This window comes from Microtus oregoni, unplaced genomic scaffold, assembly GCF_018167655.1.
Source record: "Microtus oregoni isolate MIOR12 unplaced genomic scaffold, Mior012 000038F_ref0000394, whole genome shotgun sequence".
NCBI lineage: Eukaryota > Metazoa > Chordata > Mammalia > Rodentia > Cricetidae > Microtus > Microtus oregoni.
The window spans coordinates 5038774-5061032 of record NW_024543097.1 but is presented as its reverse complement, the minus strand read 5'-3'; the positions used below and the strand labels follow the sequence as shown (position 1 = coordinate 5061032).

Below are 22259 nucleotides of genomic sequence, written 5' to 3'. Positions count from 1 at the left end.
TAATGATAATATGTGACAGTCTTACTGATTTATGTATTTATCACTCTTTCATTACTGTAGTTTGTCCCTTCTATTTTTTTAATTGATTTTTATTGAACACTATATTTTTCTCTGCTCCCCTCCCTGCCTTTTCCTTTCCCTTCAACCCTCTCCCAAGGTTCCCATGCTCCCAATTTACTCAGGAGAGCTTGCCTTTTTCTACTACCCATGTAGATTAGATCTCTCCTCTCTCTCTCTCTCTCTCTCTCTCTCTCTCTCTCTCTCTAATATATATATATATATATATTGTTTCTAGGGTCCTCATTGTTTTCTAGGTTCTCTGGGATTGTAATTTGTGGGTTGGTTTTCTTTGTTTTATGTTTAAAAACCACATATGAGTGAGTACATATGATAATTATCTTTCTGGGTCTGGGTTACCTCACTCAAAATGATGTTTTTTAAGCTCCATCCACTTGCCTGCAAAATTCAAGATGCCGTTTTCTTTTTTCTGCTGTGTAGTACTCCATTGTGTAAACCATTGTGTAAATGTACCACATTTTCCTTATCCATTCTTTGGTCGAGGACAATTTAGGTTGTTTCCAGGTTCTGGCTATGACAAATAATGCTGCTATGAACATAGGTGAGCACATGTCCTTACAGCACGATTGAGCATCCTTTGGATATATACCCAAAAGTGGCATTATTTGGGTCTTGAGGAAGGTTGTTTCCTAATTTTTTTGAGAAATCACCACACTGACATCCAAAGGTGCTGTACCAGCCTGCATTTTACCAGCAATGCAGAAGTGTTCCCTTTTCCCCACAACCTCTCCAGCATAAGGTGTCACAGTGTTTTTTATATTGGTCATTCTTATAGGTGTAAGATGGAATCTCAGAGTTGTTTTGATTTGCATTTCTCTGATGACTAAGGATGTTGAACATTTCCTTAAGTATCTTTCAGTCATTTTAGATTCCTCTGTTGAGAGTTCTCTGTTTAGGTCTGTACTCCACTTTTTATTGGATTATTTGGTTTTTTGAAGACCAATTTCTTGAGTTCTTTGTATATTTTGGAGATCAGACCACTGTCTGATGTGAGGTTAATGAAGATCTTTTATTCCGTAGGCTGCCATTATGTCTTGTCGGCCATGTCCTTTGCTTTACAGAAGGTTTAGTGTACTTTATCCCTTCTACTTAGAAAATCATATGAGTAAATCATATTTACTGCAGAGATTTATCATAACTTGTCAATGTGTGGAGGACAAGTGAATGCTAATTGCTCAACCCAAAATGAGTATCTCTATCCCCCATCCAAGGCTCAGAATGGTCATGGAAGAGGGGGTGGAAGTAGTGTTAAGAGCTGCAGGACAGAAAGGAGTGCTTCTGTAAAGTACTGTCTTCGGAACAGGACATGACTGACACACCCATGAACTCACCACTTCAGTGGTTTTCTACCCAAAAACCTGTGATAGACTGGGCCTGTCTACATTCCATTTAGTTAGCAAGGGGAAACATAGGACTTCAGGGATCCTGCAAGAGCTATAGGCAGTTAAATGTTGTAGTGAGAGGAAGAATCATATTCCTCAGAAAAATAGTTAATGGCACATTGCTCCATGCAGCCAAATAACCCTCATCCATACTTACACAGGTAACCCTGTATACACATACAAACACACCATGTGTGTGTTTCTCTCTCACACAAATAGTTGTAAAATAATTTATAATTTTTTAAGACAATGTTTACCATGTGATTCTGACTGGCCTAGAACTCACTCTGTAGACCAGCCTTGTCTTGAACTCACAGAGATCTGCTTGCTTCTCCCTCCCTAGTGGTAGAATTAAAGGCATGAGCCACCATATCTAGCAAAATGAATATTAACAAAAGAAAAGAAAGTTAAAATCCAACACATTTTATTTTGATAGCAGCCTTGTACATTTTGAATTCATCAGCTCTCTTCCTACATCAAGATTGACTCACACCACCTAGGTTTGAATAGGTGTTCTCTGTGATGTTTGTCTAATAGCAGAATTGCCTGATGAGCTCATTTTTATATGTGTTCAAATCATTAAACAATGTACCAGCATCGTTTGACTTGAAAGCAGCTCTATCCTTAGAGAATCCAGCAGAACTGGATAGGTTTGTATAAAAACTGCAAGAGTTTGTTCTCTACAAAGTTTTCCCTTTCAATTATTGCAGTACTTGTCTCTTTAAGTCACTCAACCAAATATTTTGACTTGTTAGTGTTCTCTATGATTTTATCGTCTGTTGACTGTAGTTATCTCCATATAATCACATTGGGAAAGGTTTAAGATCACTGTTTACAAACAGGCTATGGTCAGCTCTTGGTCCTATGATCTATACTATGCACTAATGGCAATCATGGGGCAAGTTCTTTTACATTTCCATCAGTTGACTCTTCTTCAGAAAAAGGTAATAAAATACTAATATTCATATCGCCTAGGGGTTTTGTGCTTTTTATATGTATGGAGCACTTAGAATGCCCTTCATGGAATGCATGTAAAATATGTTAACTATTTTATAATTCTAATTGATATAATGGAAACATATATGATCATAGTTTATTCTCTCCACATGATCTCAGTGTCCACTGTTAACCAAAAACCTCTCTATGTTGTACTTCTACTATTGCAACCTGTTTAAAATATCTCATAGTGGAACCAACAGGTTACATTGCTAGGTAAATTTACATCATTATACAAGTTGAGTAATTCATTATTGTTTTAATGTTAAAGAGATGCAGGCTTTTTTTTCAGGTGGTAGTGATGCAGGTCTTTAATCCCAGCAGTTGGAAGGCAGAGACAGGCAAATCTTTGTGACTTTGAGGACAGCCTGGTCTACAAAATGAGTTCTGGGAGAGTCAGAGCTGTTTACACATAGAAAACCTGTCTTGAAAAACAGAGAGGGAGAGAGAGAGAGAGAGAGACAGAGAGAGAGAGAGAGACAGAGAATTCAATAATCGTTGATACAAAAATGGACAATAGTCGGGCGGTGGTGGCGCACGCCTTTAATCCCAGCACTCGGGAGGCAGAGGCAGGCGGATCTCTTGTGAGTTCGAGACCAGCCTGGTCTACAAGAGCTAGTTCCAGGACAGGCTCCAAAACCACATAGAAACCCTGCCTCGAAAAACCAAAGAAACAAAACAAAACAAAAATGGACAATAAATTAATAAGGATAATAAAAATTTTGTCTATATATCTGTCAAGTTTTTTGTCAAATATTTATCTGACCTTAAGAGAAAATTTAATGCAGCACTGAAAAGTAATAAGCTGGGATATTTATCAACATATATTTGAATTTAAAGCAGCATGAATAAAGCATGCCACTGTAATCCATGCACTATGTATTAAAAATAGCATAAAACTCCACTTAAGACAATTTAGCTAAAAAGAAATGAAGATATGAAGGGGAGATTGTAAGGGTACACATTAAAAATAGCCTCATGGATTTTTACAATGTATACAGGAAAGAATTTGGATGGAGAATACAGAGAAACTATGATGGTAGAATATATGAATTAAAGAGCATAGCAAGCTTTAGAAAAATCCTGTCTGTCAGAGATCCTGATAAAAAGTTATGGGGCTATCACACACATTTTACTTTATAGAAACAGTCTCTAAGCCAGGCTTGTTTTTAGGAAGGATTTTTGGCAAGGATTCCTAGGGAAAGCATGTGCTTTAGTGAGAAAAGCAATACTGGACAGAGAAAACCGCGGGTAGGATAAAGTTGTCATTTCCAATCTCATGGAGTGCCCTGGAATTGGAATGGCTCTTCAAAGTGTTCCAAAAAGGTATGGCTTTCTTTGTTTTATGAAAAAGAAAACACCCATACAAACAGCTCCATTGTGCTTAGGCTTGTCAGTGCCCCAAGACTGATGCAGGTAACACCATGAGATGAAGGTATAGCAGTATATCTGTGGTTCTGAAGTGCTTTGAGGAAGCACACAGTTAGACCTACTACAGAGAAATACTGGCACTACATTACTTGGACTAGTTTTAGGAAAGAAATGAATCATATTTTATTAATTTTTATTAAATGACTGAAAACTGGTGCTTTTGATATTTAAAAGTCCTAAAGTCTGCAGCCTAACACAGTCTTAGTAAGAGAATAACTACAATAGGAAATATGATAACTACCATGAGGACTGTATTAGCCAAGACAACCACGTGACATGCCTGGTTCATCTGAAACTTCAAGTCGCCTCCCAGCAATGATCAGTAACAGGCGGATTCCAATAGACTCTTCTCCTTGCAGCTATAACTTCAGTATGAGGAATGAATTTGAGATTCATCTTAGTATATTGAATATTCTAAGTATTTTTGTTACACGATACCCTGAAACCTCAAGATAGTCATTTAAACCCTCTGCCCCTTTTCTGTCTTGTATGGAATGAGTACTTGTGGACATACGCTACTTAGCAATATGCCGAGTAATTCTTCCTAACAGGTCTTCATTCTCTGTTCTCTCCACCACCAACTCCAGTGTGCAGAAGACTCCCCACTTGCCTTATTCACAGAGTCTCCATAGTTTCCCTTCATGCCCAATTTGGATACATTAAGTGACTTCGCACAAAAAGCTCCCTTTCTTCTCTTGAACTTGCTCTTACCTTTAGCCCTAATAGCAGTAGGCATTATATCTGGAGTTTTCCTGCTAAGAATTGCTTTTAGAAAGAGAGATTTTCATTGGACTTTGGATTTCCCTAAGATTCCTGCTATTTAAAATGAAAATAGTTGTTTTTGTTTGTTTGTTTGATGTGCTTTTCCTCACTCCGGAGATTAATGCTTGAGAGCTGACTGTAGCCTGAAATTTTTAGCTCCACGCATGTTTGATGAAATTGTAACATGAAAAATATTAGAGAAAATATTTATTGTCACAAATTGCCCTGTCCCTGCTGACTTCCTTCCACGTTCTGCAGCTGGGAAGAATGCATTTTTACATTTAATAAAAGCACAATAATCATTCATTTTAGCTAGAAGGCTGTAACTCAGATGTCACTATGTGGAAAAGGTCACTACCAGGTAGGTGTTCATCCTTGCTAGAAATTCTAAAGTTAGGTGTTACATTGATTTTATTTTCAGACAACAGCTCATGTGAATTGATTACAAATCAGACATTAAAACTTAAATTAACTGTAGGAAAAATTTCCCTTGGAACTTTGTATCAAAGTGTAATTTCAAAAACCAAAACTAAAATTTTGCTTTTGTCCAGCTAGTTTATGCTTGCTGTGATGTGTATTTTAAGAGGTGTGATAAAGCTTGGTGTAAATCAATGTTCTAATTGGAGCAAGAAAAGGAACATAGGAAATGGCGCTAAAAGTTCGGATAAACTCAGATGTAAGACTCAGGTCATGAAGTCAAAAAAGCGTTCCTAAATCACAGTTCCCCACAATCCTCCTCCGTACTGTGTGTAAGGGTACACAGTCCCCTACAATTCTCCTCCATATTGTGTGGTAAGGGTGCACAGTCCCCTACAATTCTCCTCCATGCTGTGTGGTAAGGGTGCACAGTTCCCTACAATTCTCCTCCATGCTGTGTGATAAGGGTGCACAGTCCCCTACAATTCTCCTCCATACTGTGTGGTAAGGGTGCACAGTCCCCTACAATTCTCCTCCATGCTGTGTGGTAAAGGTACACAGTCCCCTAAATTCTCCTCCATACTGTGTGGTAAGGGTGCACAGTTCCCTACAATTCTCCTGTGTAATGTGTGTAAGTGGTAAACAGCTGGTAATTTTATTAACTCATGGAAAACATTTGTCAGCATTAAAGACTTTTATAGTTATAGTTATTCGTGACCTTTATCTTCAGTAACTTGCTGAACACTGTGATATATTTATGAAGAACACCAAATTTTCAGTATATTCCCTAGATAATTTTTATCTGTACATAACATTGAGGGTGAATCATTATTAAAATGAGACTTTGAGTAGTAATAATTCTGAAATAGTTTTAGGTACTGTAGCACTGCAAATGTTCTTTGAATGCTGTGGTTTATGCATTTTTTTAAAGGGACAGGGGAACTTACTTAGAGCAATGTTTGTCTAATTGAGGATTGTCGATATTTATCTGCAGAACACGGGAGAAAGTTTGCTAATTCTACAGTTACTATAAACTACTTACTAAGGGTTTTATGTTGTACTTAATCTCCACAATAAGCGGGCAAGTAGATGCTGTTGTGGCTCTTTTAAAAGGAGAGGCAAGATGATAGAGGGAGAGGTTAAACAACTTTCCCAGATCACATCTAGAACTTTGTAGGGTTGGGGTTTGTACCAGAAAATTGCCTTTAGAATATATAATCTACCCAATTCTCCATTTTCTATACCATGTGGCCTAAACAAACTGAAAAACTCAAAAAGTGACTAAATTATAAGCAACTTTATGATTTAGTTAATATTAAATATACTTTTTCTTAAAAAGTCAATCAACTCCATTGTGCCCAGAAATTCACATAAATAGTTAATAATATTTTTTCTGCAAAAGTATGTTTTATGAAGCAGTAAGTCTTACCTATGTTTGTTAATTTTTGTGTGCCCAAATTTAAAACCATAGGTTTTAGAATCCTAGTAGAAAGAGATCAAATCCTTCTATCTCTTGCTCACTAGTCAGATCACTTGCACCACGTGACGTGACTTCAGGTAATCTTGGCTTTCTCATATTTATAGTAGAAGAAAAATGGGGCATACTTCACAGAGTTAGGTTGCCCCACAGATGTAGAACTGTTTTATTTAGCACCCACTGTGTCCAAAGTCTGCTGAGTTAATAAGAACTGTGATGTGGAAGTTCTCATCACGCTCTGTCCAGACTTGGTCAGCCTGGATCATGACAAAAACCTCAAAGCAGAGAACCAGGTTTCCTTTCCAGCCAGTGTTGTGTCCTCTTGTAGTGAACAAACTTCTCATCTCCCACTTCCAGGGACTTCAGACAGCTCATTTTTGTCACAATTACTTCTAATAATTGTCTGTCGTCTTAGCTGCACCCTGCTAATTCAAAGAATAATATTATTTTGAAAGAATTTAACTGAAATTTTGACTCTAATGAGTTCTTCAAGTCAGAAAAAACTCCTATCTTAATGACTGTATTGTAGAAAACCTTTTATAAGCAATGCGAAGACAATTCAACACTCTAATTCTGGGCGTGAAAGTGTGATGAAGGTGGAGGCATACCTAATGACTTAGAAATGCCTGCACAATGGTGCCTTGGAGTGAAAAAGAAACCATACAAATGTATCTTGATAATGTAGTAAGGACCTATGCTTCTGTTATTAATAGTACTACTTTGGTCGAGATGACAGAGTGGAGAAAATTATATACATTGTCAGTTGGTTTACTGAATGGAGTTCTCAATATTTTGATTGTTTTCTTCACAAGTGGTAGTAATATTCAAGATACTCTGCTATCTGGTGAATTTTTTAATGGAGAAAGTGAAAGAACATTTAGAACTTTGAACTTTTCTCTGAATTGCAGAATGTGTCAATTTTAAAAGTGTCTAAGGGGTTAAAAGTGTGTCTCAGCAGTTAAAGATGTAAACTGCTCTTACAAAAGACTACAGGTCAATTGCCAGCACCTGCATACAGCAATTCATAACCAACTATAACTCCAACTCTAGGAGATCTGTTGCCCCCTTCTGACATCCATGGGCAGCTGCACTTGTGTGCACATATCCATGCACATATCATAATTAAAAATGAAATTAATCTTTAAAATTAAAGGCATTTATTCTATCCGACTGCTATAACAAAATATTACAAATCAAGTGATTTATGTATAATGGAAATTTGATGGTACTCATGGCTGGCAAACAAATTTGGTCCCACTGACCTGCTTCCTAATCCTAACCATAGTCACCATGATTGCACTCAGAGAAGAGAAGGGATCTCTCTAGGGTCTCTTTTATAGGGGTGCTTAGTTTCCCAAAGTCTCCTTCTTTATCACCTAATCATCACTGAAGCCATCTTAGTACCATAACTTTCAGAGTTTAGAGTTTCAACATATGAATTAGGAAGAACCAAAAATATTCACACAATTGCTGATTTTAATGTGTCGCTCATTGCTAATTGTACGTGTGTGTGTATGTGTGTGTGTGTGTGTGTGTCTCCTTTTCCACTGCATGTATTTGTAGCACAAATATACTTGCTGGCAAAAATTTTACACAATTGGACAAACTAAATAAACCTAAAAGGTCCTATAAGAATTATAAAATCTATTTCCATTTGTATTTTAGTTGAAATAATTGTCATGTACATACATAAAATAACCAAAATCACTCTCCTTTCCATGACTCAGTTTCCAAGGATGAACCTCTTAGTCTGTAACTATGCCTTGAAATTACCCTCTTCTTGGTAATCCTTCAGCCTCATTCAGTAGACGAATCAGTCATTTAGGTATGTAGGATCCAGAGAAATGAAAGACAGAGGGAACTGAGTATGGTAGGATCTGAAATAACTGGAGGTCAGGTATCCTTAGCACGGCATAACTGTTGTTCAGATATAATGAATAACCCTTACCTATGTGGAACTAAGAAAGCAAATGGAAATGGGTAAAACTTAGGAACTATGAATTCACGGCTCTCATTTCCAGCTTGCATATCATGGCAATGATTCCTACCGTGGGCTCCATTTGTGTACAGTCCAAATCCATTTCCTGTATTGGCACCAGAATGATACTTCCAGGAGTGCAGTAAAATTTGGACAGCCATCCCCTTTAAAAGATGACTTTCTGATCATGGGCAGTGTAGACTGTAAAATACAGAAATCAAAATTCACAAGAAGTCCATGACACATGCGTGCGTTTCTTGGATCTCTTCTTACTGCTAGTCTCACTGCTCACCAATCCCCTCCCCGTGTGTCATTCTTCAGACATACAGAATGGCATGCCTTTGGCCAAGTGCACATGTTAATTAGTCTTAATTATTTGTTCACTTTGCCACACTCTTTCTCTCCAAGCCTTAGCCTGCTTGGGGACCTCTCTCAGTTCTCTCCCCTCATGTCTACTTGTCAGACTCATTCTCAGGATGTAGCTTCTCTTCGGAGCCCTATATGTTCTTTCCCATATGCGTCAGTTACTATTTATTTCTCCCACTTTAGTAATTCACCTTTTCATCTTTTATTGTATGGACCTTATTTGATTCTTTTTTTCACCTCTCCAGTATCTAACACAGTATGCAGAACACAATGTGTGCTGCATGTACATGTAGACCTATGCATCAGTATACTGATAAAATGTTTCTTATGTGCTGATCTGTGGGGAGGAATAAAGAAAAGGATGTTTTTTTAATGAACATTTAAAAGGACAGAATTATTTGGAAGGCTGAAAAAATATGTCGTCTCCACGGCAATAAGCTTATTTAATTCTGATCCTTTAAGACCCAAAGGACCGCTTGTTCTCGTATTTGCCTTATTTTTGGAATATCCTACCTTATGTCCTAAAACAGTACTATTTAGGAAAGAGGGCAAAAATCCCATAAATACTATTTGTGAGTTGATCTCAGAAAGCATGAGTAAATGCCATGTCACCTAGCTGTTGACTGATTGGACCATATCAGACGGTATCTCCACCAGTTGTATTTGATGGGCATTTCAGTGGATGCTGGCTCCTGGAGCTGTGTGAAGCAATCTTCTCTTTACACTACACCAGGTCTATAGTTCATAATGTTTTGACCTATATGATTTATGTGTCTGTTTTCCACAGCTTTGTTTTGATATCAGAAACCATTAATCCTTCAGAGCCGTGCAGGTGTAATGCTAACTGCCAACAGCAATGATTTGTAATTGGAATGAGAATGTGCTTCAGTCCTTTTATTATAATTCTGATATGCTTTTGAATGACCATATTTTACAGCTGAAAAAAATCAAATATATAGTTCATTCACATTCCTCAGTAAAACAACATGTTCACTCTTACCTAATCTAGGCCCGAGATTTCTTTCCTTGGTATGTAAGGTGTAACAACACTTATCTACCTGCTTGCTGAAATATAACAATAAACAAGTTATTATTTGTGTGGATCAACATTCTTATAAATTTATATATATATATATATATATATATTAATATTTTTGTATGATTAAAAATTAACAAGCTTTCTTTCCCACCACCCCACCTCATGAGAGCAATCAGCAATAAATTTTATTTGTAATTTCCCTGCATGGTTTTAAGAAGATAACATATTAAAGGCTAATTTGTAGGTCATTATAAACTATGTTCTCTCCTTTGTGAGTTCTTATGATAACAACTAATGTCATAGAACCCTTTTATTTAAAATTGGACTCTCATGGACCCCTAGGGTATCCTTTATTCTGTGCATAATGAGTAAAAATAATACAATTCTTTATCCTTGAGAGAATCTATGCAAATGATTTTGGTGCCATCAACCCTTGAGTGAAAGCTTTTTAGTTATGGATAGCTGTGCTTGTCTGGAGTGACTGTGTAGGAGGAAGATGACACGAAGCAAAAAATACAGAGAAGAAAATGATGAGGGGTCTGTTGGTCAGTTCAAGTCTATGTTCGAATATCTATTAAAACACCTGCACGCCTCACTAATGAAAATGTTTGCAAAAGGATATCAGGTTCCTGAGAAAAGCAAGCATACATTTAACTCATTTTCAAATCATTCATTCTTCTTTAGAGGAGGTATGGGGCAAAAGCCCAAAACTTATCTTCAGTTTGCCGCCTTCCCACAGCAAATTTTTATTATTTTTTTAAATTTTTAAATGTATTCCAGGATTCTGCCCTCACTTTGAGAAATGAAGTATTCCAGTTTACAACCCAAAGAACATCAGATGCTAAGTGACTCTCTTTATGGAACTTGATTTATTTTTTAGGGAATGATGTACCTGGAAGAAAGACGGCTTGTTCATCGGGATCTGGCAGCCCGCAACGTCTTAGTAAAATCCCCAAATCATGTGAAAATCACAGACTTTGGACTAGCCCGACTTTTGGAGGGAGACGAAAAGGAATACAATGCTGATGGTGGCAAGGTAGGTATAGTGAAAGAAAGATGACTCTGTATCTCTAATAACGACAACTATGTGATAATCCCTAAGACTCAGGATATGAACCTTTAACACAGGGCTGTAAAGACTGTCCCATTGATCCTGAGACTACAGAACTATTACAGGATGACAGCTTATGTACTGAGAAGCTTAGGTACTAGTAACAATCATAATTCATTTGAAAATTGGCCATTCTAACTTCTAATCTCCCTAGAACCAAAAATCATACCTTGCAATTACCAAGTAAAGTTACTTTGATTTCACTAATTCCATAGTAAATGATTTACCTACATTGCTTATTCCTTGCCTGTACAACAAAATACACACTAAGCTACTAAAATTGAAGGTGAACCCAGTTACATCTTTAGCTACCTTTTGCAACCCTCTGTCTGACAACTGTGTTTCTGGATGCCACCCTCATCATATAGTTTCTCCCATATCTTAGTTGTAAGTCTGTCTTTAACTGATTACTCCTCAGTCTTGGCTAATTAATTAGGGAAATTAGTATGTGACCTGAGGAAATCTACGTCAGAGCAGGTCAATGATACAAACAACATGAAATCTTAATCTCTAGTGACCCGTGAAGCTATGAAAGAGAAATGTTATTTGCATGTATGAGTCTGTTAATTATTTACCTTACTTTTCTATGACAAATAAATATTTGCAATAATAGGCTTCTAAGTACTTAGCTTTCGTTCACCCTAGGCCTTTACACAATTGTCTCTATTCAAATCCTACTACTAAAAAGTAAAATAACACAATTTTATAAAATATGAAAATTTCGGTTTTGAGAAATTATCTGACCTTTCCCTGATCTTATCAGCCTATTTCGTCTGTTTACTACCAAACTACAGAGGCTTAAAATCACAGCTCTGAAATTCTCGACAAGATTTCTCAGAAATAGCAGTCTATAAATCATATGACTTCACCTGTCTTAAGAACATACAACTTTAAGGATTGTCCAAAGCAAGATTCATTATAGCTTTAAATGCCTGGTCACCATTAAGTCTTTATCAAGCCGCCTATGATTTAAACTTACTTCTATAACACGGCGTCCATAGTCCATAAAGCCTGCTAACTCCTTGCCCACAGGGAAATTACTTTCAATGTGTCTTCTGTTCCTTTTCACTGAATCCCATGATTCTGTCATAGAGTTACCTTGGTGTCACCTTGGTGAGCAGCCAACCTCATGATTTCAAATGCCTATTTAGTTTTAAGCTTTCAACTGCAAAGTAGAAATGTTTATCTTTATTCCATAGAATCTAATTATATCCCAAGCTACATAATGCTGCCCTTTGAGTTGGAACACATTCTGCTGACCCGTCATCCACAGGGTATGAGGGCTGAGTTGTTTTCCTTGTAGTGATGAAGGATTTGTGCTGATCCTCTTGCATTCTTTTTTATTCCTAGCTCCTATTTTGAAAACGCACGTATTTTCAATTCTGGCTAGCCCAGGCAAAGGAGATCATTTGTGACTGGGGAACAAAGCAAAGCTAACTATGAAATTCATGATTTTAGACAATTTAGTGACCAGAAGAGGAAGTGGGGGCAACTGAAGAAAAAAGTCCATTACATCTGTGGTCAAAAACATCTGAGGGAGAGATGGGATCACTGAAAAGGGAGGAATCTCATTTCTGAGAAAATGTAATATAGAAACATTTGTACACTTAATGATATTGTCAGTCATCATAGTAGCTCATAATTTAGATAGTAGACATTAAGAAATATATAAAGCTATTCAGATGTTTAATTTTCTTTTCATTGTTTATGAAGCTTTAAAATATATCCTTTGGTTAATTTACTTCATAGATTTTATCAATTTCAATCTATTTGTTCCCTATCATGAAAAACAACTGGTTTATAGCTATATTCATACACCATCAAAAAATATAATCGAGGACAGTCCAGAAACTAGCATTTAGAAAATATAAAAATGATTTCTTGTGTTGTTTTTATTAATTCACTTTTTTTTATTTTTCTATAGATGCCAATTAAATGGATGGCTCTGGAATGTATACATTATAGGAAATTCACCCATCAAAGTGATGTTTGGAGCTATGGTAAATAAATCTTTATAATTTTGGTCTTCTAAAGAAAAATGTTTACATACATGCATACATATTTATATACAAAATATATAAAGTCATATTTTGGCTTTATTGGAAGCACTTACAAATAAGCTTGACTCCCTAAAGTAATTAACTCTTTGGTATATACTTTAAAAACCTAAATACTCCAAATCACAACTTAATCTTTTGGTGATTTTTTTTCTGTTTTTCTAAATGTAAGTTTTCTCTTATAAACTCCGGTTTAATACAATTTGTCTGATTAATCTATCTCCTTTTTTTTTTGGTTTTGTGATAAATTCTTTTTTTTCTTTTTTTTAATTTATTTATTTATTAAAGATTTCTGTCTCTTCCTCGCCACCGCCTCCCATTTCCCTCCCCCTCCCCCAATTGAGTCCCCCCCCCCCTCAGCCCGAAAAGCAATCAGGGTTCCCTGTCCTGTGGGAAGTCCAAGGAACTCCCACCTCCATCCAGGTCTAGTAAGTTGAGCATCCAATATACAAACACAAACACTGGGGAATGTTAGAAATGATTTCTTAGAATCTCATGGCCTTAATTTTCAACAACTCTTTGGTCATATAACTCTGAAAGTTATCAATGTTAAAGGGTAAAGCAATTCAAAGCCATAGTTTTGTTTGTCTGTCTGTCTTTTGGCTTAAGGGACACATGTTACATGGTAGAAAGCATAGTGGTTACTGTGGCAACCATGAGTGGCTAATAAACACAATAATGTGATTGTGCAAGTAGTGAAGAGAGAGAGCACTGCTGACTGTAGATTTGATTTCCACTTACAAAATACTTTTGGAATGACAGTAAGGTTAAATGAATGGTAGGAAAGAGAGAGGCTAAATTGTGATTGAACACTTTTTCATTAGTTGAACTCAGTTGTTGAGGTGAGCTAGTTAGCAATTTGTTGTTATAAACATAAAGTTGTATGTTTATCCACATACAACTTAGCTAGAAAGGATCAATGCTTTGTCTGAATTTAAGTATACCACATGAACTAGTATTAATTAGTAATAAAAATGCAATGCCTCTACGTCTGTAAGACAACTCCCAGGATAAAGGAGCTTACTGACAAGGCTTATGGCCTGAGTTCCATCCCCAGAACCCACACGGTGGAAGAAGAACAGCAAGTATTTCAAGTTCTCCTTGGGTTTCCATTCATATCCTGTGGCATGTGCAGACCCCCACAATTACACAGCACACACACACACACACACACACGCACGCACGCACGCACGCACGCATGCACACACACACACACACACACACACTAAAGAAATTTATGTAAAAGAAGAAAAAAGGAAAACAATAAAAGCCCTGGTGTGATGGTTAGTGTTAATTTTCAACTTGATAGTGTCTGGAATCATCTGGGAGATTTGCTGTAGGCATCATTCTCGCTGTAGGATACCACCTTGAACACATAAATTGAGACAGAAAGACCTACACACTGCGGGTGGAATCATTCTCTAGTTAAGAGATCCTACGCTATATAAAGTGGACAAAGTGAGCTGAGTTAATAGCCATGCAATCATACCTCCTTGTTTCCTGATTGTGCGCGTGACCGGACAACTGCTTCAGGTTTCTGCTGTGTTGATATTTTCACGCTATAAATTATTCTCTCCATAAGTTTCTTCAGTCTGACTATTTTATGAGAGAAGCAGGAAAACAAAACAAAGACAGTAATTGGTACCAAGAAATGGGACTTTTGTTGTAATAAAACACGACCTCATGGGTTTTAGGCCTTTGGAACTGCTTTTGTTCGTTCGTTTGTTTTGTTTTTGTTTCTTGTTGTTTGTGGGAGGAGTGTGGAAGAGTTTGGATGTCTGGGCTAGAAAGGTTCTTGAAGGCTCCAAGAAGAGATTGATGGGCCATTCTGGAGGAGTCTGGAGGACAGCAATGATGAGAAAACTGGAGATGATTGAAGCCTGCAGCAAGGCTGTTGCGGAAGCGGGCAGCGAATGGGAGAGAAGCCCTTCGTGTGTCTTTATTCTGCCTGTTTTCAGAGAAACTGAGTGAAGTGGAATTGAGAGATGATGGACTGCTGTATTTGGCAGAGGAAATTTTAGGACAGGGGAACACTCAGGCTGCTACTGTGATTGTCACTGATCTGGGTACCACCAATGAAGACACTTGCATCAGGACAATGGAAGGAGTGTGTTGAGAGTGAATCCCCAATCACCAGAGATTCCAACATAAGAGGATCCAAATTTTCTTCAAGGAAGAAAGCCCAAATTGGAGGGTTTCCCTGTTCCTCGAGAACACTTTCCTAAGGAAGTTTCCCTGGGGTCAGCACATAGAGGTGAATAAAGCTGTTTCAGTAGGCCCAAGTTCTACCTTTAACTGGTGACAGAGCTTGTGAGTGTCACCTACATGGTATGGTTTAAAGGCATGAAGGAGACAAAATTGAGGAGATCATGGAGAACAGCCAAGGCCCAGATATGTACGGCAGAGTTAGAGTCCCAGGGAGGCCATTGTGTGAAGCCATGAAGGAGAAACCACAACCGCTCTCGAGACTGGCTTATCTAAGATCCCAAGACCATGGGACATGCACGAGTGTGGGGTGCAGACATGGAACGGAACCAGCTCAGGAAATAATTTGTGTTTGCTGAAGTCAGGAGAATTGAAACTATGAGGGGTGGTGCTATCCAAGCCTTTGAAACTCAGTTAATTACATTATCACATCCAGATGCCACACATGGAGCTTCAGGATTCAGTGTTTGCCCTGTTTCTTCCATTCTGGATAGAACAGATTAACTCTGTGTCAGTATGTGCCATTATTATATGTTGGAAGTTTACAACTTCTTTTTTTCTTTAAATAAGAGCTCACAATCTCACAGTTAAGAAACTTCAGACTTTTAGAGTTTTGGAATTGTTAAAGACTATTGGGACTTTATGGTTGAACTGAATAAATTTTATTTTATAAAATCGTCAGGAGGCTATAGGGACAAAGAGTGAAAAGTTACGGCTTAAAATTGATGTGTTCAGATTTTGAATTGATAAAGAGTGGAGTTGACATGGTTTGTGACAACTTAACAGAACATAGAATTGCTCGGGAGGTGAACCTCTGGGCGTGGCTATGGGAATTATATTATTTGAAGTACAACGACTGACCCAACCATTCCCTAGGCAAGGTCTCTGCACTGTATGAAGTGGAGAGTACAATCTGAGCACCACTGCACATCCATCCATCCATCCATCCATCCATCCATCCATCCATCCATCCCTGTCTGTCTCCAGATTGTGGATGTGGTGTAGCTTCCTCTGCTTCCAGCTCCTGCTGCCTCAACTTTCCCACCATAATGGAAGGTGCCTTAAACTGTGAGGTGAAATAAACACCCTTCCCCTTATGTTGCTTGAATAAAAACATATTATCATACAACGTTGCAATTCACAGACCCAGAATAGGTAACAAGGGCTCAAGGGGGGACACATAGGTCTCCATGGGAAGAAGAAATAAAGGAGGTCCTCTTGGTGGACTGGGAGCTGATGAGCATGGGAACCTGAGAGCTCGGCTTGGGGAATGGGCGAAAGAGGCGAGAGCTGAGAGAGATGATAGGAAAGGTAGTCTTTACAGTCTGTAGATCGGGTAGACGTCTGATGCAAAAGAAACTCCCGGGAATCTACAAGGATGACCCCAGCTAAGACTCCTGGCAGCAATTGATGCATAGCCTGAACTAGCCATCCCCTGTAGTCGAATTGGTGACTACTCCGGTTGTCATCAGACATCTTTCATTCAGTGACTGATGGAGGCAGATTCAAAGATACATGGCCAAACATTGGGCTGAGCTTGGGTACGCCTGCTGAGGAGAGGGAGGAAGAATTATAGGAAGCAGACGGGCCAGGGACATCGCAGAAAACCCACAGAAACTGCCAAGGCTCATGGGATCTCATAGAGTGTGAACCAACAATCAGGGAACCTTCATGGGACCGACCTTGGCTCTCTCTCTCTCTCTCTCTCTCTCTCTCTCTCTCTCTCTCTCTCACACACACACACACACACACACACACACACACACACACACACACAGCTGAGTAACTTGGTCTATTTGTGAGACTCCTGGCAATGGTGGCAGGGACTGTCCCTTGTGCTTTGGCTGCCTCTTGAAAACCTATGCTTACTGATGAATTGTCTTGCTCAGCCTGAATACAGGGGGAGGTGCTTGGTCTTAAAGCATCTTGATATGTCATGCTTTGCTGATATCCATGGGACCTTTTCTGAACTAAGACAAAGGAGGGATAGATTGAAGGGGAGGTCGGATGGTGGAAAGATAATGAAAGAAAAGAGGTGATGCTGCATTAAGGATGTAAAAAAAAACATTTACTATAAATATTTATTATATATAATATATATAATCTCATAACTGAAGGAAAAACTAACTTAAAAGTGATCATAAAATTTAAAAGCATAGTATAATTGATTTTACATTTATGGCTTTTATCACTTCATATAAATAAATATTTAATTTATTTACCCATTAAAGAACTTGCAACACTTACTTAGGAATGGATATGGCCAAACATTGGGCTGAGCTTGGGTACACCTGGTGAGGAGAGGGAGGAAGAATATATATATATATATATATATATATATATATATATATATATATATGAGAGAGAAACCGAAGACATCTCAACACAAAGTTCTCATATCTATGTCATAAGTGGTGTTAAATTTTCCAAGAAGGTCACACATAATCTAATTTGTGAATAGAAAATGCCTTTATGTTTAAGACAAATGTTTAAATAAGCTTAGTTATTAAACAACTTTAAACAGTCAATAAAAAGCAAGTATATCACGTTTATAATAGACTCATATGTTTGTCAATTATCATGCATGTTATCATGTATGTTCGTGTATATATAATAAATATTACAGATGTAGATAAGTCTGTGGTAGTGAGGATTGATATCTCATATAAATTTTTCATTTTTTCTACTACATATTAATATGTACACTTGCCTTTTTTCCCCTTTCGTACTTGTGTCTCACTAAATTTAAAGGTGACAATCTGCCTCTAGCAAATTGCTCACGACCTCAAACCAAACAAACAAATGTCAAAAAGTTATGCTTTATTACTACAATTTGTCTTTCAGAGAAAAATCTTGTGAATCTGGCTATCATAATTTTTTTTCACACTGAGTTCAAGATTCCGCAGGCTGTTGAATGCACATCAACAGATAGATGCATAGTGCTATTTAGGGTCACAGCCACAGTCTCAGAATATTTTCCTCAGATATCTGGAGATTATTATGATATGCCGTAGCTGATTGCAAGAGGCATAAGTGGCAGAGAATGCTCATATCCGTGTTTATAACATCCTTCTGATGAAAATTATCACTCGTTGAATTTTTATGTGCACAATATGCATCAATTGTGATATATCTTAAAGGTGATGGAATTGCAATGTAAGTTTTTATGTTTCTCATATAGTCTGTCTGAAATTTCTCTATTTACTTAAAGTCATTCACTTTTAACATTCACGGTGCCACCACTCCAGAAAGATTTAATTACATTATTAGAAGCAGGAATTTGGACAAATTAGCCTTTGGTTTTTGTAGTAACTAACATTATATTTTGTAATATTTTTATTGTTTTGCCATGTAATGATTTTTAAATTTTGCTTATTTTGGAAGATCTGATAGACATTTAAAAATACCGGTGCAGTCCTTTGCAACAGCAAGGATGGGCTCAATAAAATGTTACCTTCATGCATGTGCCCTGTGTGCTAATAAATATATGTTTGTATGTATGTATATAAATGTGCGTATATAATACCGTGATTGATTTGCTGAAAAAGAGTGATCACCATTTTGATAGCTTTCCATTGAAGTGTAAACAATGGCTTTCTTGAGCAACTTGATCTCTATATAAAAAATAAGGATTTAGGAAAAGTCGATCTGCTGAAGTATGTCTCCAGTTGTACATGTATGTGACTATAAAAATTATAGAATGAAAATATTAACAGAATTAATTAGTATTAATTATTCTATTCTGCAGGGCAGTTTGAAGTATATATATATATGTATATTCATATATATGTGTGTGTATGTATATGTGTGTATCTATGTATATAGAGGGATATAGTTTTCAGGCAATGGTGACTGACATATGCCAGCTTAAATAAATAATCATTACAGAGATATTCAAAACATATAACCCCAATTAACGGATTTTAAACTAAAATCAATCTCTATTTGCTCAATCAAGACTCGTATTATAACACTACCATGCTTATAGCTGTTTCTCTTTTAAAGGTATTCTGGCCTATGGGTTAGACTCAGCAATAGAGAATTTACCTATTGTAGTAAAGAAGTAATCTTTACAATATGGCTGTTTTTGTTCTCTTTTAAATTTATTTTATTTTTTACTGATTTTTGTTGAGCTCTACATTTTCTATTTTTGTTTTTAGTGTTGCCTTTTATTTTATTTCTCTGTCAGTGCTCCAGTGGTTCAAAAATATCATATCATTAGATTAGAAGTAAGCTGTCCATTTTTCTTCATTCCTTCATTTCTCATTTCTATGGATACCCATTCCTAGATATTCTGTCTTCCATATGGATTGGTCCTCATGAAGACTCCTGTATGTGCTAACTAAATTCTTATTCTACTTGTTTTCTTTGTGTTACCAGAGAAGTGAGGCACAGGCTTAGCAGTAACAACAGACACCTGCAACATTCTGCAACTGCCAGTTCAGCCTTAGACGGCTTTCTCACCAAAAGACTCATTTAGAAATTTACCCATGCCAGGCTTTTCCTGAAATCATAGTTATTTTGTACTGAATACATGCATACAGTAAAGGGATTGTATCCTGGATTGCTGTGTATTTGAAACATTTTTTTTCAGTAAGCATTAGCATTACCTGTAGGTACAAACAGGGAGCTTGTTTTAATTTTTGGTAACAATTCCAAGACAATAGTTAGAAAATTCTTACTGTGAATTGCCCCTAGAGGGTTTAGCATTGGAATTGTTAATGCGAGTGAAACAAAGTTTTCTTTGGGTTTCTAATGTTTGCTTTTTAAAGAGTAAAATTGTAACAGTAATTTGCTTATATATGAATTTTCTTTCCAATTAGGTGTCACAATATGGGAACTGATGACCTTTGGAGGAAAACCTTATGATGGAATTCCAACCCGAGAAATTCCGGATTTATTAGAAAAAGGAGAGCGTTTGCCTCAACCGCCCATCTGCACAATTGACGTTTACATGGTCATGGTCAAATGTAAGACTGGAAAATACTTTGACCACCTGCATGATCATTCTTAGTAAAATAACAGTTTAGATTGTTTTACCTGCAAAATGTTTCTTTGCTTTGAAAAACATAGAAGCAAGAATATTTGTGGATGTAGAATATAAACACAAGTTTGTTGTGATTATTATAATGAAGTAATATCATGCTTCCAAGCTACAAAGTAAAAACTATGCATGTCTTACTCTTCTAATTTTTTTTAATTTCCATGCCCATCAAAGATTTTCATAAAGACAGATCATTATTTATAAGAAAGTTAGTAATAATATTAGTGTTAATATTTATGGGAACATATCTAAACATTAGTGATAGTCTAAAACTGAATTAATTAGCTATAGATTTAATCAAAAGTAAATTAGCAGAGCAGGTTGAGAACCAGAAAAGACGAATCTGCATTGAAGCAAAGATTATAATGCTTACTTTTCAATTTCATCATTTGTTTATGTCAAGTGTTCTTCCTTCTCTTTCCACTCTTATACTCCAGACACATGTGCTTTATAAATGTGTTTGGAAGCCTAGATCCTTCATTTTAATAGAATTAAATAAGTCTCTGGGGTTTCTGACTTAATTTAAGTGAGATTAACAGACGGTCGTTTCTCTCGCATAATCTTTGGTTTTCCAGCTTTGATTTACATAGGGTTAAAGAAAGACACAGAGTGGTGAAGGTGAATAAGCATTTTATTAATAAGAGACTCAGAGACTCTGGGCCCAGGTCCTCTCATATTTATATTCATGCCATGTGTGATCCATTCTGACAGGAAGGGAAGAAATAAAAACTCATCCTTGCAGTGCAGGTCAGCATGCCCTTTTCTCTAAGCGTAGACCTATTTACTCAATATTTAGTTGGAGAGAAACAAATATCTCACTGTGAAGTTAACCTTTCTTGGCTCCAGTAGCTTTGTCATTAGCATCTTGGCATTAACAAGCATTTTTGGAAATGAATACCCATAAGATGTAGAGTGTTTGAGCTTAGGAGATGTGATACAAAGGATGCATAATATGATACTCAAAGGATTTCCAGAACAGGAACAAAAGGTAACTCTTTAGACATAGCACAAAAAAAAGAAAAAAGAAAGAAAGAAAGAACAAAAAAGAAAAATCCCTAGCTGTATTAGGTCAGGCCTTGTTTACTTGATATCCTGAAGAGAGCTAAAAAACATTCAGATCTTATATGAGAACTTGATACCATAACCAGTATCATATGTGATTTGAATACCGCAATGTGATGATGAAAAGACAAGCAAACATTTTGCCTTATTAGGCAAAGCACATTGAGAGCTTTACCTTTCGTTTCCCCCTTTTCCCTGGAGGCTGTATGCTTTAGAAAGGGATCATTTGGCAAAGCAACCAAGGAAAGCTTGGTGCTATTATTCTTGTCAACTCCTCAGCTAAACAGAGTATAGGCGGTTACGGTCCGCTTATGTAAACTCCCTGATAAAGAATACTACTTCCTTGAAAACTAGCATTTTTAATTTGGAAAAGCCAACATTAAGATCAGCTAATAAGTGTTGCTGAACACACATTAGTAATCATTCTGTGTTTTTCCTTCTAGCTGAAAACAAATTGGCAAAAAGCAGTTTCTTTCAGTTCCCCCTTTCAATCATTTGTGCCACAGGACTATATAATGACAATCAAATATTTTCCACCATGCATTCTTGATATAAAACTTCACGTTCTATCTCAATTATCTTGTCTATAATCACCAAAGAATGTTTTAAAAACATTATCGCCACACTCCAAAACAAGAACAACTGAATCTGAGGTCCTAATATGTTCTATAGTTAGATCTATTTTCTATGTCCTTGAGATCTATTTTCAAGGACAAAGATTAAGTTTGTAAAGGATCAACAAAACAAAAATTAGGGGTCTCATAGAGAAGGTTCAGCAGTTAAAAGCTTGTGTTGCTCTTGTACATGACCCACGTTTGGATCTCAGAACCTATATCAAGCAACTCACTACTGCC

At 36.9% G+C, this 22259-nt stretch overlaps 1 protein-coding gene across 2 annotated transcripts in view; it reads left to right on the top strand.

Annotated features, from left to right (window-relative positions):
• Positions 1-22259, top strand: part of Erbb4 (erb-b2 receptor tyrosine kinase 4) — a 1049748-nt gene that overhangs the window by 986533 nt on the left and 40956 nt on the right. For both annotated transcript variants that reach the window (XM_041631763.1, XM_041631764.1), the window contains exons 21-23: positions 10807-10962; positions 12962-13037; positions 20123-20269. In XM_041631763.1, coding sequence (XP_041487697.1) covers positions 10807-10962; positions 12962-13037; positions 20123-20269 — 379 coding nt within the window. The remainder of the gene's footprint in view (positions 1-10806; positions 10963-12961; positions 13038-20122; positions 20270-22259) is intronic.